This window comes from Felis catus, chromosome E2, assembly GCF_018350175.1.
Source record: "Felis catus isolate Fca126 chromosome E2, F.catus_Fca126_mat1.0, whole genome shotgun sequence".
Lineage (NCBI taxonomy): Eukaryota > Metazoa > Chordata > Mammalia > Carnivora > Felidae > Felis > Felis catus.
Genome location: NC_058382.1, coordinates 10,329,807 through 10,352,551, shown reverse-complemented (window position 1 = coordinate 10,352,551; position 22,745 = coordinate 10,329,807). Strand labels below are relative to the sequence as shown.

Here is a 22,745-nt window from a genome sequence, read left to right as displayed (position 1 = left end):
TGCCGGACGTGAGCTGTGAGGCGAATCGGCACGAAGATGACACCACGGGAGTATGTGCGGGGGGACCCAGAAGAGAATCCAGGGATCCCACAACGAAGGCACTGAAGGCTCTGGAGCAAACGGACCCACAATACCCTCCAGGAAGGAAGTGGCCACCAGAGCACCAGGGAGCACCGTTGGCTTTTCTGACATCGGCCTTCATCAGGAGGAGGGGACACAGAGGAACAGACCTGCCAGGCCTCACCAAGGGCTCACCTTTTGATCTGCTCTTCGATCTGTTTCACCAGCAGCGACTCACCCCCGCTGAGCCCCCCGGGGCCTGGCGTGGCCCTGGAGCCACCTTCACTGGGCTCCACGGCCCCGTTGAGCTCCAACGAGCGACCTAGTAGGGACCGCACGCGTTTGGACCGCATGTCCAGGATGGTGTCCGTATAGCCCACCTCCTCCAGGTACCTGCAGGGAGACAGCACTGGCGTGGGTCAGGGGCCTCCTGCAAACTGGGACAGCCTTTTTCGAGAAGCAACTTAAGACGACACATCAGGGGGCGCCTGAGTGGCTCATTCGGTTCAGCGTCCAACCTCAGGTCAGGTCACGATCTCACGGTTCGTGGGTTCGAGCCCGGCCTTGGGCTCTGTGCTGACAGCCCGGAGCCTGGGGCCTGCTTCGGATTCTGTGTCTCCCTCTCTCTCTCTGCCCCTCTCCCACTCCCACTCTGTCTCTCAAAAATAACTAAATGTTAAGAAAAAAATAATAAAGACTACACACCGGTATTTTTTTAATTAAAAAAATTTTTAACGTTTATTTATTTTCGAGAGAGGCAGAGTGTGAGTGGGGGAGGGCAGAGAGAGGGAGACACAGAATCCAAAGCAGGTTCATTCTGAGCTGTCAGCACAGAGCCCGACATGGGGCTCCAAACCCATGGACCGTGAGATCGTGACCTGAGCTGAAGTCGGATGCTCAACCGACTGAGCCCCCCAGGCGCCTCTACACCAGTATTTTAGATTTCCTTTTTTTTAGGTTTATTTTGAGAGAGAGAGGGAGAGAGAGAGAGATGGAACACACACATACAAGCAGGGGAGGGGCAGAGAGGGAGAGACAGAATCCCAAGCAGGCTCCACACCATCAATGCAGATCCCTATGTGGGGCTCAAACTCAAGAACCGTGAGATCATGACCTGAGCCGAGATCAAGTGTCGGATGTTCAACGTACTGCACCACACAGGCGCCCCGGCACACTAGTATTTTAAATAAGCATACCCTGGCCCCGCTGTTTCACTTTCAAGTCTATTTCCAGGAGAAGCCTTTATACACAGGCACAATGCAGCCACACAGATGCTTGCCAGGATGTTGTACATAAGAGCCAAAATGCAGGGGCCAAGCAACACGTCCACTGCAGAGGACCATGGCCGCAAATGACTGATGGGGACGCCAGGCAGAAAATAAAGGAGGCAGAGTGCCAAGACAGCCACAGTAAACGGTTTCACGAAATAAGTTACGTGATCTGTATAATTCAGTTTAAAAAAAAAAAGTGTTGGGGCGCCTGGGTGGCTCAGTTAAGTGTCCCGACTTTGGCTCAGGCCAGGACCTCACGGTTCACGAGATCAAGCCATGAGTCAGGCTCTGAACTGACAGTGTGGAGCCTGCTTGGGATTCTCGGGCTCCCTCTCCCTGTGCCCCTCTGCTGCTCCATCTCTCTCTCCCTCTCTCCAAATAAATAAATAAACGTTTTCTTAAAAAGTGTTAGGGGCGCCTGGGTGGCTCAGTCAGTTGAGCGTCCGACTTCGGCTCAGGTCATAATCTCTCGGTTCGTGAGTTCGAGTCCCGTGTCGGGCTCTGGGCTGATAGCTCGGACCCTGGAGCCCGCTTCGGAGTCTGTGTCTCCCTCTCTCTGCCCTTCCCCTGCTCACACTCTGTGTCTCTCTCTCAAAAATAAACAAACAACAACAACAAAAGTGTCAATGTGTGCAAGAGTATAAGATCACACACAAACACATCTGAAGTATGCCCCCCCACAAGGCCTGGAAAGAGACAGACACACTAAACTCAACAGCAGTGACTTTCAACCTTCAGAACAAGGGATTCGAGATGTGAAATAAACCTTTACAACTTACTCTACTCACTTCTACAAATTAGTTTTTATTACTTCTGTAATTAAAAAAAATGGAAACTAGCTGGGACTAGTCTAAAAGTTAAAAATAGGGGGAAAAAATCAATTGTGGGTATCTGTGGCTTTAAAAGATACAAGACTCCCTCGCTGGTCCTCTGGCGGCTCCTCAAGAAGCCTTTTATGTTCACCATGACCTTGTCCCTTGGGGATCTCCGAGACTGCCCCTCACACACTGGAGCACACCTGCCTTCACCTGCCGTGTCATCTAGAGTGCCTGCCTGTGTCCGAGGTCCCCTCTACCCCCGCAGGGGAGAGGCAGGGAAGCACGGTGGTGAAGAAGCTGGGCTCTGGGGGTGGACCCCCAAGATCACCTCTCGGACCCTCCACTTGACGGCGCTGTCGTCTTATGCAAACACATGCCCTCTCCGCACCCGTGCCGTTAGGGGAACTCTAGGAGCTTACCGCACAGGAAGTCTCGCGAGGAATCAACGTGAGCGCGACATTCAGCACAGCGCCAGGCACATAACAGGTGCCTGGCAGGTGCTGCGCGTTACAACCGTTCTGCTGTGACTGCCTGCACACCCTGGAAGCTAGCAATGTGCTTCCAGATATTTAGCTTAAGGAAATCAGGGACATGGGGCGCCTGGGTGGCACAGCCGGTTAGGCATCCGACTCTGTTTCAGCTCAGGTCATGATCTCACAGTCCATGCGTTCGAGCCCTGCATCGGGTTCTGCTCTGACAGATTGGGATCCTCTCTCTCCTCCTCTCTCTCTGTCTCTCCTATGCTCTCTTTCTCTCTCTCTCAAAATAAAGAAACCTAAAAAAAAGTCACTTCTTCAAATAACAAAAATAAAAAAACACAAACCTCTTTAATAATAAAATACTCCCTTTTTTAAAAGCCAGAGGCCTCTGGGGTCACTTCTCAAGAGCAAAGGTCCCCCATGTCTGCCTCCTGCAGCCAAGTCTTCCCTCCAGGCCAGCCTCCACCCACAGCACGACAGGCCAGCAAGGATCCAGCAAGGACAGTTCGATGTCCTCCAACCACCCGGCGGGGACAGGAAGGACTGTGGAGTCTTCAAGTTGATCTCCCAGGCCAAACACGTGCCTCTGCCTACCCCAGCCCGGCACCCCTGCCCTGCACACTCACTGTCGGAGAAGCTGGCGCCCCTCCTTCCACACCAGCGGGCTGTTCTCCAGGGTGACCGACTCCATGGGGCCATTGGAAACTGGAGAGTGGAGACAAAGGAGGCAGGTTGTCTCGGGGTGCTGCCACGTACCCATCACCTCCTCCCCCTTCCTCATCCTCAAGCCCTACTGAGTCACTATCAGGTCCCTGTCACAGGTCCTATGGAGTCCCTACCTGATGGCGTCGGAAACCTACTACCCTCTCCCCTCCACGCCCTCTACTCTCCTTGTTATTTTCCTACATGGGAATCCGATCCTGTTCGGAGAGCGTATATAGAGCAGGCTCTGTACTTCAAATCCGGTTCTGCCATGTTCCGGCTGTGTGCCCCTGAGCAGGCTGCTTTACATCTCTGAGCCTCAGTTTCCTCTTCTGAGATGATCAGTTAATAACGGTAGCACCTACCTCTCGGGATCCTTATGAGGATTAAATGAGACCGTCTGTTTATTTTATTAACTACTCACTCGGCATCAACCAGGCTCCTGACTGGGCACCTGGGTGACATCAGTGACCAAGACCCCCGCCCTGTGGAGCTCCTGTCCTGGTAGGAGGGGTCTGACATAAATAACAGCATCGCTGTTCACGCGGCACTGAAGGCCTTGCTGGGTCGCCCAGCTGGTCGCCTCCACTACCCCCACACCACTTGTTCCAGTCTCACCCAGTAACTCCCTGTCCCCTAACGTACCCTCCTCCACATCGTCGTGCTTCTGTACACGCGTCCCTCTACCTGGCACACCTGCCCTCCTTACCTGTTGGTGAACAGAGCCCTCTTCCAGGGAGCTTAGAACATTAGGGACGCTGTTTGTCGCTTTCACGGAGGGATGGCAGGCAGGACAGGCCTTCCTCACTCTCCACCTCGCTATCCACCACCCTCCCCACTCTGGGGCCCTGCAGAGCAGCCCACGAAGAGGGGCGCTAAGAGTGAGGTTCAAGCCCTCCGCAGCCCCCCCACTCGGCCAAGTTTGCTTCCTGTGGAGCGAAGTAAGAAAGAGGCGACCCCACTCTGCGCCACAACGTCACGTTCAGGGTTGTTGGGAACGGGGGGGGGGGTGGGGGGGTGCCAAGGAGGGTGGATCTGACGGTGGGTACCTTGTTCTGCCAGCTCTGGCTTCTTCTCCCCCTGGTTCAGGTCTGTCCCGAACTTCAACTTGTGATACTTGGCCCTAAAAGAGCAAAATGATTACTGGAGGACAGATGCAGAAGAGCGGACTGGGCCAGCACTCACCTCAGGCGCCCCAGATTCCAGGGTCCCCCCAGCCCACTCTCCTACCGCCCCCACCCCGGCCTTCAGGAAGCAGCGCTGGTGGGAGAGGCACCACACGTGGCGTTGAGAGGGACCCACTCTTTGGAGTCAGGCAGACTGGGGAGCTACCCCGGCTCCAGGAGACCCCGAAGAAGTCCTCACCCTCTGGAAGCCTCACCTGGACCCATTAGGCGGGAGGAAGGGGAACGAGGGGGTGAGCACTCGGCAGGGGCCGCCGCCACTACGGAAACCGTTAGCAGCCGTTATCCTGAACTCCACCTACGGCGCCCTCTTCTGTCCCCCCCACTGGAACCACACGGCGGTGGGCGACGGGGAAGAGAATGCCAGGCTCCAAACCTCCCTCAGCCGGAAGGCATGCGGCCGGCCTCCTGAGCCTCCATCCGGGCCTGACTTCAGAAGGCAGGATTCCAGGGCAGCAGGGCTCACCTTTCCTGCTTCAGGGCATACTCCAACATCTTGATCCGTCGCACCAGGTCTGTCTTGAGGTTCTCTTGCCCTTTCCTTTCTCCCTGGAGGAAGGCTACCTGAGCCTGGAGGGACAGGAGGGAACGGGAAGGCAGCAGGGCTCAGGCTCACTGATGTGTGTCCCTCGCTCACGCAGGGACAGTCAGCGCCAGCCCCTACCCCCACAATGACATGCAGCAGCCACTTCCTCAGGCGTGAAGGCCCCGAGCCAGGGTTCAATGGAGCAGCGACAGGGCATGCTGGATCTGTTTCCAGAGTCCCCTGCCATGTGACCCACCGTGAAAGAGCTGAGGAGGAGTCTTTAACCCTTGCAATTGAAATGGGGCCAGCTCGGGCCTAACGTGGCCCCTGGCTTTTGGGGAGAAGCCGGACCGGGGACGAAGGCGGGGGAGGTAGGCATGAGGAGCCCTGGGCTCCTTCTCCCCCACCCTAAGGCAGGTGCTGTCCCCTACAGTGCTGGTGGAGGTGGCGTCTCACTATTTCTACCAGAGCATCTGTCTCTGGGAGGCGTAGGAAGCTACTTCTGGAGCTTAGGGACAAGAGTGGGTGGCTCAGCTCAGCTCCCGCTCCAATGCAAAAGCTTTACCACCCAACCCCCACCGTGGGGACCACGCGTCCCACCGGAGTCTGCCCAGGGTGAGCGAGACATGCCACAGACATGACCCAGGGCCCCTGCCAACCACTTCACACCGTCTGCTGGCATGGGCTACCCCAGTCTGCTCTGGTCTGTCAACAGGTCTTTTGGAGACACTGGGCCAACGGCCTTCGAGGCAGGATCCTGGCCCCTGACCATGTTCCAGAAGTCCTGTGCCAAAGCCCTGAGAGCAGGGCTCAACCTTGGCTTCTCCCCAAGTGCTCCACTGTGACAGGCTGGGACAGCCTGAGCTCCAGGCCGGGCTCGGCCACTTACTTGCTGCATGATCTTAGGCAGGTCACCGGCCTTCTCTGAGCCTCCATTTCCCCTTCTAGAAAATGGGGCTCACGAGAGTGCCTGCCCCTCATGTGTTAAGTTCTTCTCAGTCCGAGGCCTAGCACAGAAGAAGGGCTAATAAATGCCAGCTCCTACCTATTATTTTTATTCTCCCTGTCCGTTCTTCCGCAATGCTGAAATGCGCCCAGCTCCTTAAGGGAGTGAAGAGCCCTCTGAGACCCAAGCCCCATTGAGCGGAGAGGTCTGTGGCTTACAGGCCTCCTGCCCCACAGGCGGCTGCGTCGTCTTCACAGCCGTTCCCCAAACACCACGTGCTTGCTGGAGGACTTCAGTGACTCCACCAGAAGCCCCGGGTCTGGCCACAGACCCCTCTTCCAGGCCATGACCATTCTCAAAGCTCTGCTCCAGGACTGTAAGTTTCAGTAGCCTCTCGGATGCCCGCCCCCCACGGCTCGCCCTCTCCTTGGGGCTCCAAGGGCCATGACCTATCTGCCCTGTGCACTTGGCAGTGCAGCACTGCCCGTGCCCACAAGCCAACTATCGCCTCTGTCGTGCTCCAGGGACCAGGTCTTTCCCTCAGGTTAGCTGAGAACTGAGCAGGTGCCTGGCACTGGCTGAGAACCAGGGAAACAGGCACTGTTTCCGCTGGTGGGGTCATAAATCGACGCACCCTTCCTGGAGGGCAATTTGGCCATGTTTATAAAAATGTCAAACGCACATTCCCTTTGTCCTGACAGGTCCACTTCTAGGGATGTAGCCAGCCTACAGCTATAAGTGCAACGTAGGCTTCTTTTTGAGAGAATAAAAAAGGATATATGAGCATTGACATAAAACAAAGGTTTCACGTGTTCACCCGCTGACACCAATACTTACTGAGCTCCAACTAAGTATCAGATACAGCTACAGACAGAGAACAGCACTAAACAAGATGAAACGTGTGTTACAGAGGGGAGGGGACAAATAACAGACAGATCGCCATATGTCACCAGATAGACTATGGGGGGAAAAAATCCTCCGTCCATTGAAGGAATGGGACTCCCCACCCCGCCCTTGCGAACATTGTTTTCGCTCTACGTTTCAAATTAACACAGGGGCGCCTGGGTGGCTCAGTCTATTGAGCATCCAACTCCGGCTCAGGTCATGATCTCACGGTTCATGGGTTTGGGCCCCACATCAGGCTCTGTGCTGACAGCTCAGAGCCCGGAGTCTGCTTCAGAGTCTGTGTCTCCCTCTCTCCACCCCTCTCCTGCTCACACTCTGTCTCTCTCAAAAATAAACAAACGTTAAATCAACACATACGTACGTAAATATCTAAGGCTAAACAGGCGGACTCTCGTGTGATCACCATCTTGAAAGTCTGAAATGTCTGTCCTTTGTGTATCTTTTCAGTCACCCAAGTCTACCCTGTCCCGTCTATTTTAGAAGGTGGGGGAGAGAGGTGGAGAAGAAAAGGTCGATCGCCAAACACAAGCTCTGAGTTACCTCCTCACCGTCCTCCCTACCCTCTGTGGCTTCTACAGCAAGTGTTCTGGTTCCCAGGGCCAGTACAGCCTGCTGAGAGCCTCCATTCATTCCAACATCCAGCACCTGTGACAGCCTGTGACAGCCAAGTCCTGCATGAGGCATTCGTCTGAGTGGTTCCTGGCCCCACAGAGCTCTCAGTGCAGCACAGGAGACAGGCAGGAGCATCGACAACCAACACACGATTTGACTACGGCCACGGTGAGGAAGCAAAGGGTGTTATGGGACAAGGGACGCCCAACCCGTTTCTGGAGTCAAGATGCACAGTTCAGCCAAGACCCGAAGGTTGTCAGGAGTCAGCCAGGGGAGTAGAGTGGCTGCTGGAAGAGGGTAGAGACAAGATCTGTGCCCACAAGCCAACTGTCACCTCTGTCCTGCTCTAGGGACCAGGTCTCTCCCTCAGGTTAGCTGAGAACTGAGCACGTACATGCTAAGTAATGCCTGGGCTGGCCAAGAACCGGGGAGACAGGCACACTCGTATTCCGCCGGTGGGGTCATAAATTGAGGCCAGTGTGGCCACATCAGAATGTGCTACAGGGTTCAAGAAGCAAGGCAGAGAGGCTTGTAGGCCCAAGAAAGGACCGCAGACCAAGTTAGGGTTCGAAGGTTGTCCCAAGAGCACAGGGGAAGCCATGGAAAGGTTTCAAACAAGGGAGAGACGGGATCAGTGCATGTTACAAAGATAATTCCAGCTATACTATGGAGAACTGATGGCCTGGGGGGAGGGGCATGCCCACACAACTGAAGGCCAGTCACAGGAGGCAGTTCCAGAAACGCCAGGGAGAAATGACAGTGGCTCAGACTAGATGGGGGTGCTGGGTTACTGGATCTGAGGTGCTAAGGAGGCAGGACTGATGACACAGGTGACCTCAGTCTGTGGGGGGGAGAAAGGGAAGTCAAGAACGTGCCAGACCCTCACACATGCTCAGCCTGGCCCCTGTATCTCCTTGTTACTACCACGTCAAGTCCCCATCTCCCTTCTCCTAATTATGGTGCAAGAACCTGGCTCAGCCCACTCTGCTCCGCTGTCCCTTCCCCAGTTCCTCTGGCAAAGGGAGGAGAGAGAGAACCACAAACATGTGGTTGAAGCCCCGAACCAACTCAACAGAATCCCATGGAAAGGGGAAGTGTCAGGGGCCAGTCCCTCCTACCTCTGAAAATGCCGGCAGCCCGTGCTGTCTGTCTGGCCTGAGTGCCGGGGTAGGCTGGCAAGTAAGCCCAGGATCTGGAAGTCTCTCTACCCACCACATCCACCACTGCCACTCCCTCTGGCCCGACTGCTAGAGCACCCCCTCCCCCACCCCAGATCCGTGCCCAAACTCAGCTGCCACCTCTCTTGCGGCTGCTCCCCCTTTCCAGCCAGGCAGCGCGGAAAAGGCTTCCCGGGAGCCTCAGCATCTCAATCCTCCCAGGAGCTGGTGCTGGGCTTCCTGTCCCCGCCCCCAGTCCTGTGTGCTCCCCTTCTGGACCCACCTAGCCCTGTGTCTCCTGCACTCCTCCTTCCCAAGCTGCACGGGCTCCTCGCAGGGAGGACGCCCCCCCCCCCCCATGCGTCGGAGCCCCTAGTGAGGCTGGAAGTGGGGAGCGGCCAGTTCCACACCTTCCCTGCTGCCACACTCACCACTACTCCCCCTCGCTGCTCCTAAGTGGGCATCCAGCTGAGAGTCCCCTGAGAGGTCCCTCCTGTCCTCAAGCAGCTCCGCTCCCCAGAGGTGCCATGGGTCGATAAGCGATAGGGTTTGTATGTGATCTCTCGTGCTTACTTTACCCTGAGTCGATTTACCCTAAACTCGCAACACACGTTATCTACAAAACACAAATATTTGCGACTTCAACTTACGTTTTCATTAAAATATTTTATGCTTTCTTGAAACGATCACTGTGCTTCAAGCAGAGGCACCCCATCAAGTACCCAGCTTGCGTGTGAACGTGTACACGGTTCTCTGCAGCCTCCTGTGCACACCCGCCTCCTCTGTTAGCCTGGAAGTTTCTGAAGGGCAGGAACCGCGCTGCCTGCCTCTCAGAATCCCCCACCTGACAAAGTCCTGCGTATCGTCAGACCACATCCGTGCCACCTCCCTGCTCCAATCCTCGGGTACCTCCTGGCAGGACCACACGAGGGGCTGCCTCGTCTAGCGCACATTGATGCTCAGCAGGTCCTGTGCCGGGAGCAGCTGTAGCTCAGCTATTTGGAGAAAAGGCATTCAGGGCTCCTCGCAAAAGTCTGACACAGCACAGGCCTTAAAGGACCTCACGGGAGGGAGAAGTCACACTTCTGTAAGCAAGCGGTAAGTGTTCCGGGCACAGGTATGCAAAAAAAGGTGCTGCTATTGGGGGTGTGACCGCGGGGTGACCTGGCAGAACCCATCACCGTCTCATAAGCGTATCTATGCTATCATCCCATCCACCTGCCCTGCAAAGATAGTCACCGCCACCATTTCTGAAGGAAAAACTGGAAACAGGCTAAAATCTGTCCACAAGGTCATCTAAAGGAGGAATGGTGCAAACATCCAGCCCAATGTAGTTATCAAAAGTAACAAGAGAGCTCTCTGTGCTGATAGGAAAGGAACATCAAGACACACAGACTGTGAAAAAAGTCACAAAATGATACGTATAATAGACCTTGCATAGCACACAGGGCAGAGCTGAACTACTTTTACAGCAGTAACAGTTTCAGGGGAGAGCAGGGAAGGGACAAGAGGGGGGCTTTCCCCTCTCACTCGTAAGTACATACTCATATACGTGCATATACACACACGCAAACACTCCTGAGATCTGTGTGCTTTTATTAATGGGACGGAACGAACAGCAAACAAAAATACAAAGTAAGTTAACGCCGCAGCCTAGACCTGGGAGAGCCCAACTGGGTCCTGTTCGTGAGTTCCTGCCAAGAGCCACTGAGGGAGGGAATAAACATAACTCTTCTCTCGTTCATCACAAATACGGGACAGGGGTAGGGTGGGTGCTGTAGGGTGCACCGGCTTGCGGTCCCAGAGACCAAAATGCAATCCCAGGTCTGCCTATGACTGTTTGGATGATCCTGAGGAGGCCACTGGGCTTCCTGGGAACAGTTTCCTCATCTGTGCTGGACAGCAGAGAGGTATAGAGCATGTGCTTTTAAAAGCCCATAGAGCAGCCCTTCTACCCACAGGCTGTGATCCTAGATCAATCACTGACTGTCCTAGAGCCTCCCTTTCCGTTTGGGATTCTTTTCTCAAATAGCAGGGTGGTGGGGGGAATGCTATTACTTACCCTTGCTGAATGCTGCAAGGATTAAACGATACCATGGCTCTAGCTAAAGTGCTTCATACAGGCCTGGCACCTCCTATGTGCTCACTAAACAGCGGCTGGCATCAGTTTCAGCAACAAGCTCAATGAGGGCCCTGTCTACATAACGGGGTATTGAGATCTGATGAGAGATGCACGCTGGGGAAGAGCTCCGGAAACTGCGAATCGAACACAAAAGTGAGGGCTGCTTACATAAGGACTCCTCTCCCACCTCAGTGCCGAGCCCCAGCTACCACACAGCTAAGATCCCTCCCTAGGGGTGGGAGAATTGCGGAACGCTCTCTTTATTCATCCTCTGGACAAAATTCTAATCAGTTATTTGGGTCCCCACATCAACTGGACAGGAAAACAGTGAGCCGGAAGGAGAGAGATGGGCTGCTAGAATTGGGACCAGCTCCTGCTAATTATACCCCAGCCCGGGAACCCTCAGAATCCTTGCTGCCCATCCCCGGATCCCTTCATATCCTCACAACTCTGCCGCCCCAGCTCTGCTCTGCGGAGCGCTCAGCAAGCGGACCCGCACTTCTCAAGGTCACGTAACCCAGGCCAATTCCTCAAGCTCTCCCAAACATCATCCCTGGGCACACTCCTCTCCCAAACTACTCCACAAACCACGGGGTCCTCTCCCGGAAACTTCCACAAACATCTCTCCTCCCGGGGTCCTTCTGAGATGCTTCTTCTATGCTGTCTACCTGCTCTGCAAAATGCTCCCCCTGCCATCTTCCAGGTGCCCCTGGATTCCTCCTCCCTGTCCCCATCCCAGGTCCCCTTATCTCCACGTTGGACGCCAGCGCACTCCAGTCCAGGGTTCTCCACCTGACATCTGCACACACCTCCCGTCTCAAATCCCCCCTCCTCCCGCCCCCTCCCCCACACCCACTCACCCCAAAACTAGAGTTTCCGCTCCCCAACTCTTCCATACAGGCTCCTAGGGCAAGTCCTGGCCCTGTCCATGCTTCCGTCCCCGGGGACGCCTCCCTGCACTGTTCAGACACACAGGCCAGGCCTCCCCAAAGTTCCCTCCTGAAAGGGAAGGGCACACACCTTCCTCCTGGACCCCTCGAGGCTCTCCCCTCATCCCGAGTCCTCATACAGCCGTCTTTTCGTTTCGCCTCCACCGTCCAAACCATCCGAAACACACCCCGTCCCAGGCTCCCTGACTTCCTCTTCCCACGCAGGCCGGTCCCCCGCTGGTTCCACTCTGGCCCTCGGCGGCTCCCACGTCCCCCCCCGACCTCCGCTCTCTCTCTCGCCTCTAAACCCCATCAGGCTCCACCTCCAACCCTCACCTGGTCGGGGACGGAGGTGGGAACCCCGGGGCACCCTTCGGGCTTCCGCTCACTCCCAACAAGAACCCCCCCCCCAACTCCTCCCACCACCCTCCGCTGAGTTCTCCTGGGCTCCCCTCAGGGCCCGAGGCCCCTCTCCCGGGAACCCGTCTGCCGGTCCGCTCGCTCCCACTCCCGCTCGCAGTCGGGTCCGATGCCCTGCGCGCCTCCTCTCGGCCGGCCCCGGTCGGGCTCTCCCGCCCCCTCCCGCCTCGAGCCGCCGGGTGCCTCAGGAGCCCCCTCGGACGGCCCCTCTCTCGGTCTCCGGGCCGGTCGCGGTCCCCTCCCGCCCCCCCGGCCGTCCCGGCGGCCATTGCTCCAAGATGGCGGCGGCGGCGGCGGCGGGTGAGGCCGGGCCGGGCCGGGCGGGGGGTCGGGGGTCCCGGGGCGGCGCTCACCTGCAGCTCGGCGCGCTCGGCCTCCCAGCGGGCCTTCTCCGCTTCGAAGCGCGCCCACTCGTGCTGGATAAAGTGCAGGATCCCGGGCAGGCTCAGGGGCTCGGGCCCCGCTGAAGGCCCCGGGCTGCCTCCGCCGCCGCCTCCCTTACCGGCCGGGCCGGGCCCCGGGGCAGCGGCAGAGGCCGGGGCCGCCCCCGTCGGGCCGGGGCCCGCGCCGGAGCCGAGCGGGCGGCAGGAGGAGGCGGCGGCGGCGACCGCGGCGGCCGCTCGCTCCTCCATCATGGAGGCCCCGGGGCCGGCCCGCGCGCCCGCTGTGCCTCGCGCGCCTGCGCGGCCGTACCCCCCCCCCCCCCCCGCGCGCACCGCCCGCGCGCGCGCTTGGCGGGGGCCGGGGGGGGCCGGTGATGGGAACGAGGCCCGGCGCGCGCCTCGCCCACCCGGGTCGACCCCGAAAGCGCGCGCGCGCGCGCGCGCGGGTGGGCGGGAGGGGGCGGGACGGAAGCGCGCACCTCGAGGAAAGCTCCAGAGACCCAGGCCCAGCACTAGGGTCGCCCCTAGGAAAAGCGGGACTTTGGGAGGGGCCGTTTCCTGCCCCTTCACCCCAAAGAAAGATTCTAACCCCCTCCAGACCCAAATGCCACTCTCCTGGACAAACAGTGTCAGAGAGAAAGGGCGACCACCAAGGGTGATTTCTGGCGATGGCCCCATCCTCTCTGATTCCTGGCCCGGGGTCGGTAGTCATGGTAACCCTTCCGCGGTCTGGAACCCTCCCCCTTTGTGGTTAGGAAGTCCCAAACCTGCCCTGTCACTGGACTTGGGGAGGGTTGCTAAGGTAACCTAAGCCCCTGGTGGTCCTTCTGCCCCCACCCTCATTCGGTTACTATGGCAACCTCACCTAGCACTCAGGTAGCAAGGACCCCAGCCCCAAGGACACTGACTGCTGAGAGAACACCTCTTTCCCAACCCCTCCCCCTAGCCGCCCAGCTGGCATTACCATGGTAACCGGATCCCCCCCTCTTTCTCGTCGTGGGAGGCCTGTGGCCCAAACCAACCAGGTGTTTTTATTAAGAGGAGAAGATGCTCTGCGGAGGACTAGTTGCTATGGTTACAGGGCCTGGCCCAGGAGGTGGAGACGGGCAAGGTCAAGCCCTGGTTACTATGGTAACAAGAGCAGCCCCACCTCCCCCCCTCTGCCCCCCCCCCCCCCTTCCAGGGACCCTAGGAACCAGGCCCACCAAGGCAGGGGATGTTTTAGGATTGTGTCTCAGGATGGAGTGTGTCTAGGGAAGGCGTTGTCATGGTAACAGCTCTGGTCACTTCTAGCCCCACCTCTCTGGACACATTCATAAGAAAGGGATGGTTATAGGTCGCTGTGGTAATTGACACCCTTCCCACCCACTCCTGAGACACTTCAGGTGGTGCCTGAGCTTATGGAACTTCAAGAAAAAGGGTTCTCTGACCACCTCGCTGCCACTTCTGTAGGTAAGATGAAGCCGTACTCTCTTGTGCAAAATTGGCTGATTTGGGGTTTTCTGGTCCTCGTTCCCTCAGCAGTGCATTTGAGCTGGTCTGGAACCGCCCACCGGGAGCTCCCACAGCAGCCTAGGAGGTAAGAAGTCCCACAGTGTCACCAGCACTCGGGTGGAAATCGCCCTTCTCCCCAAAGCCGTTCCTACACATCGCTCATTTTCTTCACCTGCCATATTCGCACCCCGCAGATGCAGCAGCTAAGACTTGGTCCAGATCAGAGCTCAGGCCGGGTGAACCTAGGCCGGGAGGGAATCTGGATCCACTGACCCTTGTCTGATGGGACATGGAGAGACACAAAGTCTCCTCTGAACTGTCCTCCTCCCCTGACCCCCTTTCCTCTGCCACACCCCCTGCTGGTCTCCTGACCTATCTGTAAGTTGCGAGTGTGGTTTTTGTCTGCTTACCTCTGGAGGGCCTGCCCAATGACTGCCTCCGTCTTCCCGAGTCCCCAGAAGAGTTAATGGGTTGAAGTACGGAATATGCCATATTCGGCTTTGAAAGCACCTGCAGAATGTTCGCTGAGGGTGGACAGAGAGCTGGGCTGTCTTGAGTGGACCCAAGAGGGATAGCAGAGTTTATTGGTTGAAAACAATAAACTGGACAAAACTCGCCAGGTTTGGGAGTCACATCTGGGTCCGCCATCTCCCAGCTGTGTGACCTTGAACGAGTGACTTCACTTCTCTGTGCTGCAGTTTTCCTCCTCTCTAAATGTGATCAGAACTTGAAGAGCAAACAAGTTCCTATGTGTAAAGTGCCTAGAAAGGGGTCTGGCGTATCACGACTGGCTAGAATCGTTGATAGCATCATCCTGATGGGATTCAGAGAGAGAACATTCGCACCTTCAAAATCATCATCTCATCCACTTTGCCTCGATAAAGGGGATTTGAGCCCTCATAGTTGGGGAAGCCAAGAGCAACCTAGGCAGGGGGCTGGATGATTCCTTTCTCTTGATTCTCTGGTGCCTTCGCTTGCTCGTCTGACTGTCATACTCACTGGTCTCTGAGGACCCCATTTCTGTCCTCTGTCCGGCTGGGCACCTTGGGGCCGAGAGTCAGCCAGACCGAGCATTCCAAGAGCCAGGGCCTGAGAAGTAGAGACCTGAGTTCTCCATGGTTTCTATCTCTGAGCCCCACGTTCCCCATCTGAACACCTAGACTCAGTCACTGGTGCCACACAAATTTATTAAGCACCTGCTATGTGTCAGGCACTGAGCTGCGCCCTGAGTATACATCAGGGAACAAAATAATAAGTGAAATCTACGTGATAACGATGAGGGGAGAAAACGCAGGGATGGGTGGGGCACACGAAATACGTGGGTGACGGGGAGACGCATTTTGAGAAAGAAAAGGCAAAGAGAGGGCTCACTGGACAGGTGACATTTGAGGAGAGGCCTGAAGGCCAGGAGGGAGGAGCCATGTGGAGACCTGGGGATGAGCTTCCGGGCAGAAGGAGCCGCTGATCTTTGGCCGTGGTGTCCCGGATGTATTTGAACGCTGGCGTTCGGCGGGCAGCGCGGCTGGAGCTAAGAGTGGGAGGGGGTGGAGGATCAGACAGAGCCCAGGGGGTCCCGGTAAAGACTCGGCTTTTCCCTTGAGTGAGTTGGGGGCCACAGAAGGGTCTGAGCAGACGCAGGACGGGATCTAATTTGAGTTTTAACAGGATGCCTCTGGGCGCTGAGTGGGGAACCGACTGTTGGGAGATGCGGGCAGAGCAGGATGATGGTCTCTTTTTAGAATCTTCAAAAGGTTCCGAAACTATCCGTGGTCTCTCCTGTGCTTCTATGTACATACGCTCTAAGCGTCTAAGATTTTTAAGACCCCGAAGATTCTGTGGTTCCAAAGTCTCCCCCCCCCCCCAGTAATGTGAGGTCAGGGTTGCTGTCTGTCTTTGTGTGCCATGTGTCCACTGCTGTGTCCCCAGTGCCTCAAACAGTGCCTGGCACGTTGTAGGAGTTCCATAAACAGAGGGAAGGACTGAAGGAAGGAAGAATCAATCTAAGATCCAGAAGGCAATTCCAAGGTTCTAAAACTTAAGTTGTTAGGGCGCCTGGGTGGCTCAGTCAATTAAGTGTCCGACTTCGGCTCAGGTCACGATCTCAGAGTTTGTGAGTTCAAGCCCCGCCTCAGGTTCTCTGCCATCAGTGCGAGCGCACTTCAGATCCCCTCTCTCTCTCTCTCTATCAAAAAATAAACATAAAAATAAAAGTTGCTCTTAAAGTGCAACTTGGATTCTTAAGTGTCAGCCGAGGCGAGTCAGAGAAGGGGAAACAGGCCTGGGATGGGTGAAGAGAGATAGGAGCCTATTCCTGGTAGGAGATAGAGAGGGAAGAGGCAGGAAGACTCAGGCCACATAGTGCAGCGTTTGGCTTCAGGAACTTGAGGCATGGGGGGCCCAGGGAGGACTTCTGACCCAGCCTGGGGTTCGGGGAGGGCTTCCTGGGGGAGGAGCCATCAGAGCTGAGGCCTAAAGCGGAAGTAGGCGTTCTCCAGGAGAAAAGAGGCACGGGGAGGAGGGGTGTTTGGGAGAAGCAGAAGGAACAGAATGTCCAAAGGCTGAGAAATGAGATCTGTTCGAGGCGAAGTCCAAGGTGGCTTGGGCACAGAGTCTGACACATGGCAGGAGACGGGGCTGGACCCGGTGGGCCAGCAAGGGACAGGTCACCCAAGGGCTCGCGGGATGTTGTAAGAAACTTAAACTTTCTCCTCGGGTTACCGAAGAGCCGTGGCAGGTTCGGACCAGGGAGGGGGAGGTCAGGTTTGTGCTTTATGAAAACCTCTCTGGCTGCCACGAGGAGGGGTGCCTGGGTGGCTCAGTCAGTTGAGCTCAGGTCATGATCTTGCATTTGAGGGTTCAAGCCCCACATCAGGCTCTCTGCTGTCAGTACAGAGCCCGCTTCAGGTCCTCAGTCTCCCTCTCTCTCTCTGCCCCTCCTCCGCCTCACACATGCTCGCTCCCTCTCAAAAATAAATAAAAACATTAAAAAAAAAAAAAAAAAAGGAGACGGGGGAGGCTGAGGGGGGATCTGGGTGGACCCGGGCCCAAGGGGGAGCTTTGGTCAGAAGTATTTAGGTGGGTGGGAAGATTAGCAGGATCTCTGATGTCACCCTTCCCGGGAGGAGTAGAAACCCATGGAAATCCCTCGTGGAAAAACATTCTGAGTATCTACTCCTGTGCCGGAGACCAGCCAGAGCTTCAAAGTTGTGCGGGGCACAGGGAGACAGCGCCACCTGGAGGTTGCTTAGGAGTGCGGCCAATGAATGAAGAGTGGGCGTCCCCTACCTCCCCAGCCTCTTTTGGGCTGTCCCACTCCCCTTAAAAAAAAAAAAAAAATTCTAGGGGGACCTGGGTGACTCCGTCTGTTAAGCGGCTGACTCTTGATTTCGGCTCAGGTCGTGATCTCATGGTTCGTGAGTTCAAGCCCCCTGTCAGGCTCTGTGCTGACAGCAAGAGCCTGCTTGGGATTGTCTGTCTCTGTCCCTTCCCTGCTCATGCTCTCTCAACAAACAAACATTGAAAAACATTTTAGTTGTGGGGGCGCCTGGGTGGCTCAGTCGGTGAAGCATCCGACTTCGGCTCAGGTCACAATCTCACCGTTCCTGAGTTGGAACCCCACGGCGGGCTCTGTGCGGACAGCTCAGAGCCCGGAGCCTGATTCAGATTCTATGTCTCCCTCTCTCTCTGCCCCTCCCCTGTTCGCGCTGTCTCTCAAAACTAAACATTAAAAAAAGTTTTTTCGAGTTGTAATAAAATACACAAAGCAAAATTTATCATCTAAACACATTTTTTTCATTTTTTACATTTATTTATTTTTGAGAGACAGAGCATGAGCATGAGCAAGGGAGGGGCAGAGAAAGAGGGAGACACAGAATCCGAAGCAGGCTCCGGGCTCTGAGCTGTCAGCACAGAGCTCGACACCTGAGCCGAAGTCGGACACTTAACCGACTGAGCCACCCAGGCACCCCTCATCTAAACAATTCTCAAGCGCACAGTTCAATAGTGTTGTATATATTCCACATTATTGTGCAGTTTCCAGAACTTTCTCAATCTTGCAAAACTGGAAATCTATACCCATTAAACAACTCCATTTCACCCTCCTCACAGCCCCTGGCAACCACCTTTCTACTTTCTGGCTCTAGGAATTTGTTTGTTTGTTAAGTTTATTTATTTTGAGAGAGAGCGAGCACGGAGGAGGGGCAGAGAGAGAGAGAGAAGAGACAGAACCCCAAGCAGGCTCTGTGCTGACAGCACAGAGCCGGAGGTGGGACTCGAGCCCATGAATCGTGAGATCATGACCTGAGCCGAAATCAAGAGTCTGATGCTTAATGGACTGAGCCAGGCAGGCGCCCCTATGTTTCTAGGAGTGTGATTCAGTCCGTGGTGGTTGTTTAATTTAATGAGTAGGCAGTATTAAAAATCGGGATAATTCTGATTTAAGAAAACATTTCTAGCTTTTCTTGCAAAACCAAACCACCAATCTGGCCGACCATCAGATGACCAGATGGCACAGAAGTTGAGGAAGTGAGAAGGGGACTGTGCGGGAGGGGCTCGGTGCCTGTGCTGCAGCCTCCCCCTGCAGCCCGGACAGGGTGTGAGAGGGACAGGAGAGAGAGATCAGGAGGGGCTTCCTGGAGGAGGGAACGGTGGAGCAGAAGGTGCAGCCTGGGCTCGGGGATGGAGTTGGGCATTTCTAATCGAACCCAAAACAGAATGAGAAGTCGACAAAGAAAAGGATAAGGAATAGGTGGGATTGAACAAGGAAGAAGGGAAGGTGAATCACTTGATAAAAACTTGCTAAGCACCAGGTCCTGTGCTGGGTGGAACGTGGGACCCAGCAGTGATCAAGACCAGCTCAGGGCCGGCCCTCGTGGATCTCACAATCCAGTGGGAGGATGCAGACCTGTCCCCACGCAGTAATGACAGAGAGTGGTGGACTAGGGTGGGAGAACCCAAGGAGCTGAAGGAGCCCAGAGCGGGGTGGATGGGAAGTCAGAGAGGGCTTCCTGGAGGAGGGCAAGTCAGAGCTGACACTACATAGAGAAGGCGCTGGGGGAGAAGGGCAATGCTGAGGATTAAGGAGGTCTGGTAGGAGGTTTCTGACAACCAGCTCCAGCCTCCCCTTTCATTCTCCCTCCCCAGGATGCCCTGGAGGCCCAGCTAGGGCCCGACTTTGGCCCCATGCGGCTCACCCGCTGCCAGGCTGTCCTGGCAGCCGCCATCACGCTCAACCTCCTGGTCCTCTTCTATGTCTCGTGGCTACAGCACCAGCCCAGGAACTCCCGGGCCCGGGGTCCCCGCCGTGGAGCTGCCGCCGGCCCCCGCGTCACCGTCCTGGTGCGCGAGTTCGAGGCCTTCGACAACGCGGTGCCAGAGCTGGTGGACTCCTTCCTGCAACAGGACGCAGCCCAGCCGGTGGTGGTGGCCGCCGACACGCTCCCCTACCCACCCCTGGCCCTGCCCCGGGTCCCCAACGTTCGTCTGGCGCTACTCCAGCCCGCCCTGGACCGGCCCGCCGCCGCCTCGCGCCCCGAGACCTATGTAGCCACCGAATTCGTGGCCCTGGTGCCCGACGGGGCTAGGGCCGAGGTACCGGGCCAGCTGGAGCACATGGTGGAGGTGCTCCGGGCCGGAGGTGCACGCCTGGTGGCCGCCCCCGTCGCCTCCGCCAACCCCGCCCGCTGCCTGGCCCTGAACGTCAGCCTGCGCGAGTGGACCGCCCGCTACGGCCCCGCCCCGTCCGCGCCCCGCTGCGACGCCCTGGACGGGGACGCCGTGGTGCTCCTGCGCGCCCGCGACCTCTTCAACCTGTCGGCGCCCCTGGCCCGGCCGGTGGGCACCGGCCTCTTCCTGCAGACGGCCCTCCGCGGCTGGGCCGTGCGGCTGCTGGACCTGCCGTTCGGCGCGGCGCGCCTGCCCCCGCTGGCCACGGCCCACGCGCGCTGGAAGGCGGAGCGCGAGGGGCGCGCGCGGCGGGCGGCGCTGCTGCGCGCGCTGGGCATCCGCCTGGTGAGCGGGGAGGGCGGGCGGCTCGAGTGGTTCGGCTGCAGCAAGGAGACGCCGCGCTGCTTCGGGACGGTGGTGGGCGACACGCCGGCCTACCTGTACGAGCAGCGCTGGACGCCGCCGTGCTGCCTGCGCGCGCTGCGCGAGACCGCCCGCTACGTGGTGGGCGTGCTGGAGGCGGCGGGCGTGCGCTACTGGCTGGAGGGCGGCTCGCTGCTGGGGGCCGCCCGCCACGGGGACATCATCCCGTGGGACTACGACGTGGACCTGGGCATCTACCTGGAGGACGTGGGCAACTGCGAGCAGCTGCGCGGCGCCGAGGCGGGCTCGGTGGTGGACGAGCGCGGCTTCGTGTGGGAGAAGGCCGTAGAGGGCGACTTCTTCCGCGTGCAGTACAGCGAGAGCAACCATCTGCACGTGGACCTGTGGCCTTTCTACCCCCGCAACGGGGTCATGACCAAGGACACGTGGCTGGACCACCGGCAGGATGTCGAGTTCCCCGAACACTTCCTGCAGCCTCTCGTGCCCCTGCCCTTCGCTGGCTTCGTGGCGCAGGCGCCTAACAACTACCGTCGCTTCCTGGAGCTCAAGTTCGGCCCCGGGGTCATCGAGAACCCCGAGTACCCCAACCCGTCGCTCCTGAGTTTGGCGGGAAGCGGCTGAGGCTCCAGCGGCCGCTCCTGGGGTCGGGAGAAGAACGCTCATGCGCGGGGAGCTGGCCTTCGCTTCGGCGCCGCTGGCGTTTGGTGGGCGGGCCGGGGATGCCCAGCTGCCCTGCAAGGCCCAGCACAGGCCGGGACGTCGAAGACCTACGCGGCCCAAGATTTCCGAGAGCGTGGGCTTTATTCAGAGCACGGACACTTTTTGTAAAGAGGAAAGCGTGTGGGTTCTGGGCTGGACTGCCGCGACCAAAACCCCAGCTCTACCACTTGCGACTTAGGTGGGCCTGGGCGACTGTCCCAGCTTCTCTGTGCCTCAGTTTCTTCCGGGATTCAACGAGCGCCCTCTGTCCAGCTCACAGTCCGTGGGGCACTTGGTTGCTGGGGCTGCTTCCGCCACCAGGGGGCGCCGTGGTCCTGCTGTGGGGCCAAGGCGCCGGTAAGCCTGTCCCCTCCGTTGTTCTGTTGCTTTCCTGACTCTTGAGTCTCAGGCCTCCCTAATCCCCTGTGTCTTGCAGGACCGGATAACTATCGCCCTTCGAGAGCCCCGGGAGGTGCATGCTGCCCTTGACCTCCTCTTCCAGAGGAGGGAACAGGCTCAGAGCCCTGAGCTGCAGCTATGGTTAAGAACCGGGTCCCGGATGCCGGCCCCACTCCATGTTAACGGTGTTACCTCATTACTTCAGCTCTCTGCACCTGTTAGCCCACTGCAAGGCCGGATAAACAGTCGTCATAACTCACGTTACTCAGCACATACCGTGTGCCAGGCATCCTTCTCAGTATTTCACACAGATTCACTGATTTATGTCTCACCCCCAGGTCCTGAGGTGAGAGCTGCTATTATTTCCATTTTACAGGGGAGCAAACTGAGGCTAGAATGGTAAAGCCATTTGCCCAAGGTCAGACAGCTTGGGAAGTGACCGAGCAGGGACTTGAACCCAGGCAGTCCGTCTGGAGCCCACACAGAAGTTGGATACCATGCCCCTCTCTGTGGTGCCGCTCTGCGTCTCCGAAACTCTGCTTTGCACCTAAGAAATGGAGGTGACTGGGCGCTGGGTGGCACTTGAGTGGTAAAGGGGTCAGGAATCAAGGCTGGGGTTGGCTCCTGGCTTGGCCACTTATTTCCTTGGTCATCTTAGGCAACTCACAGCCTCCCTGAACCTCTAGGTCGGGTGTGGGGGATCGGTGTCATTGCAGACACATGAAGCCCTTGGAGGAGGAGACCTCACAGGCCAGCAAGAGGGAAGACGCATGCAAATTTGTCCCAGTCTCCTGAGACTCAGATGTCCAAAGCCTGACTTCTTAGAACACAGCCTCTGGCCCCGAGACCGTTGGGTTTCCGTGGAGCGTTTGGGAAACATACGGGGATGATTTGGGGTGATCACGGGGTGCTCTTGGCTCTCCCGAGCCACGGCCCGGGGATGGAGATGTCCCATAATATGCAGGGCGTCTCCACCTAATAAACCATCGTCCCTCGTCACGCGCGGTTTTGAAATGCCCCACAGGGCATTCGTGAGGGATGTGTGATGTCCAAAACCTTTTGTAACAGGTGCAGTAATATAAATTAATATATAAGCTAATATATGCATCCGTCTATTTAAATATTTCTTTTTGATTCTCTAAAGAATGGAAACGATCCCTCTGTATACATATTTCTTTAAGTTGTTTGCCAGGAACATAAGCTGAAGCTCACATCGTTCTTAATCGCTGCAATGATTTTGTTTTATTTAGAAACTTGCTTAGAAATTGTTGGTGTGATTTCTTGACACAGCTATATATACATACATATATATATTCGTATATATTTATGAATATATATATATCGCTTATTTATTTATTTATTTATTATATAAAATATATATAAAGTAACCCTGCCTTAGCTGTGATTTGATAAGGGAACCACATCCAAGTGCTTCTGGCGACTTCCCACTGAGCTCAGTTTCATCAGGTGACTTGGGGTCTCAATAGATCATTTCTCTTGGCATTATCCACGGCGTTTTGGTGTTTTCTCCTCTCCTCACTGTTCTTGAACTATCAGCAATTACACTAAAATCTTTTGTAGCCTCTCTAA

At 56.8% G+C, this 22,745-nt stretch overlaps 2 protein-coding genes across 9 annotated transcripts in view; one reads left to right on the top strand and one right to left on the bottom strand.

The window, feature by feature from the left end:
• STRN4 (striatin 4) overlaps nt 1-12,785 on the bottom strand; it is a 26,470-nt gene extending 13,685 nt beyond the window's left edge. For 2 of the 7 annotated variants that reach the window (XM_023245655.2, XM_023245657.2), the window contains exons 1-5: nt 12,486-12,785; nt 4,981-5,084; nt 4,380-4,453; nt 3,255-3,333; nt 256-453 (exon numbers count right to left, since the gene is read on the bottom strand). In XM_023245655.2, the coding sequence (XP_023101423.2) occupies nt 256-453; nt 3,255-3,333; nt 4,380-4,453; nt 4,981-5,084; nt 12,486-12,767 (737 nt within the window). In that variant the 5' untranslated portion in view covers nt 12,768-12,785. Of the gene's footprint in view, nt 1-255; nt 454-3,254; nt 3,334-4,379; nt 4,454-4,980; nt 5,085-5,929; nt 6,048-10,723; nt 10,881-11,803; nt 11,953-12,485 lie in introns of those variants that run through there. The other 5 variants (XM_023245659.2, XM_023245656.2, XM_023245658.2 and 2 more) reach the window with 5 other exon arrangements.
• FKRP (fukutin related protein) lies at nt 12,378-22,745 on the top strand. 2 transcript variants are annotated; one of them, XM_023245662.2, is made up of 3 exons: nt 12,378-12,432; nt 14,037-14,094; nt 19,152-22,745. In XM_023245662.2, exon 3 carries the CDS (start codon nt 19,191-19,193, stop codon nt 20,676-20,678), a length of 1,488 nt encoding a protein of 495 aa, XP_023101430.1. In that variant the 5' UTR covers nt 12,378-12,432; nt 14,037-14,094; nt 19,152-19,190; the 3' UTR covers nt 20,679-22,745. The 2 variants fall into 2 exon arrangements, with proteins under 2 accessions (XP_023101430.1, XP_044902783.1); XM_045046848.1 differs by having other exon boundaries at nt 12,414-12,432; nt 13,968-14,094.

Excerpts from the sequence above, each read along its gene's own strand:
- FKRP (XM_023245662.2), top strand. The coding sequence starts at position 19,191 with ATGCGGCTCACCCGCTGCCAGGCTGTCCTGGCAGCCGCCATCACGCTC.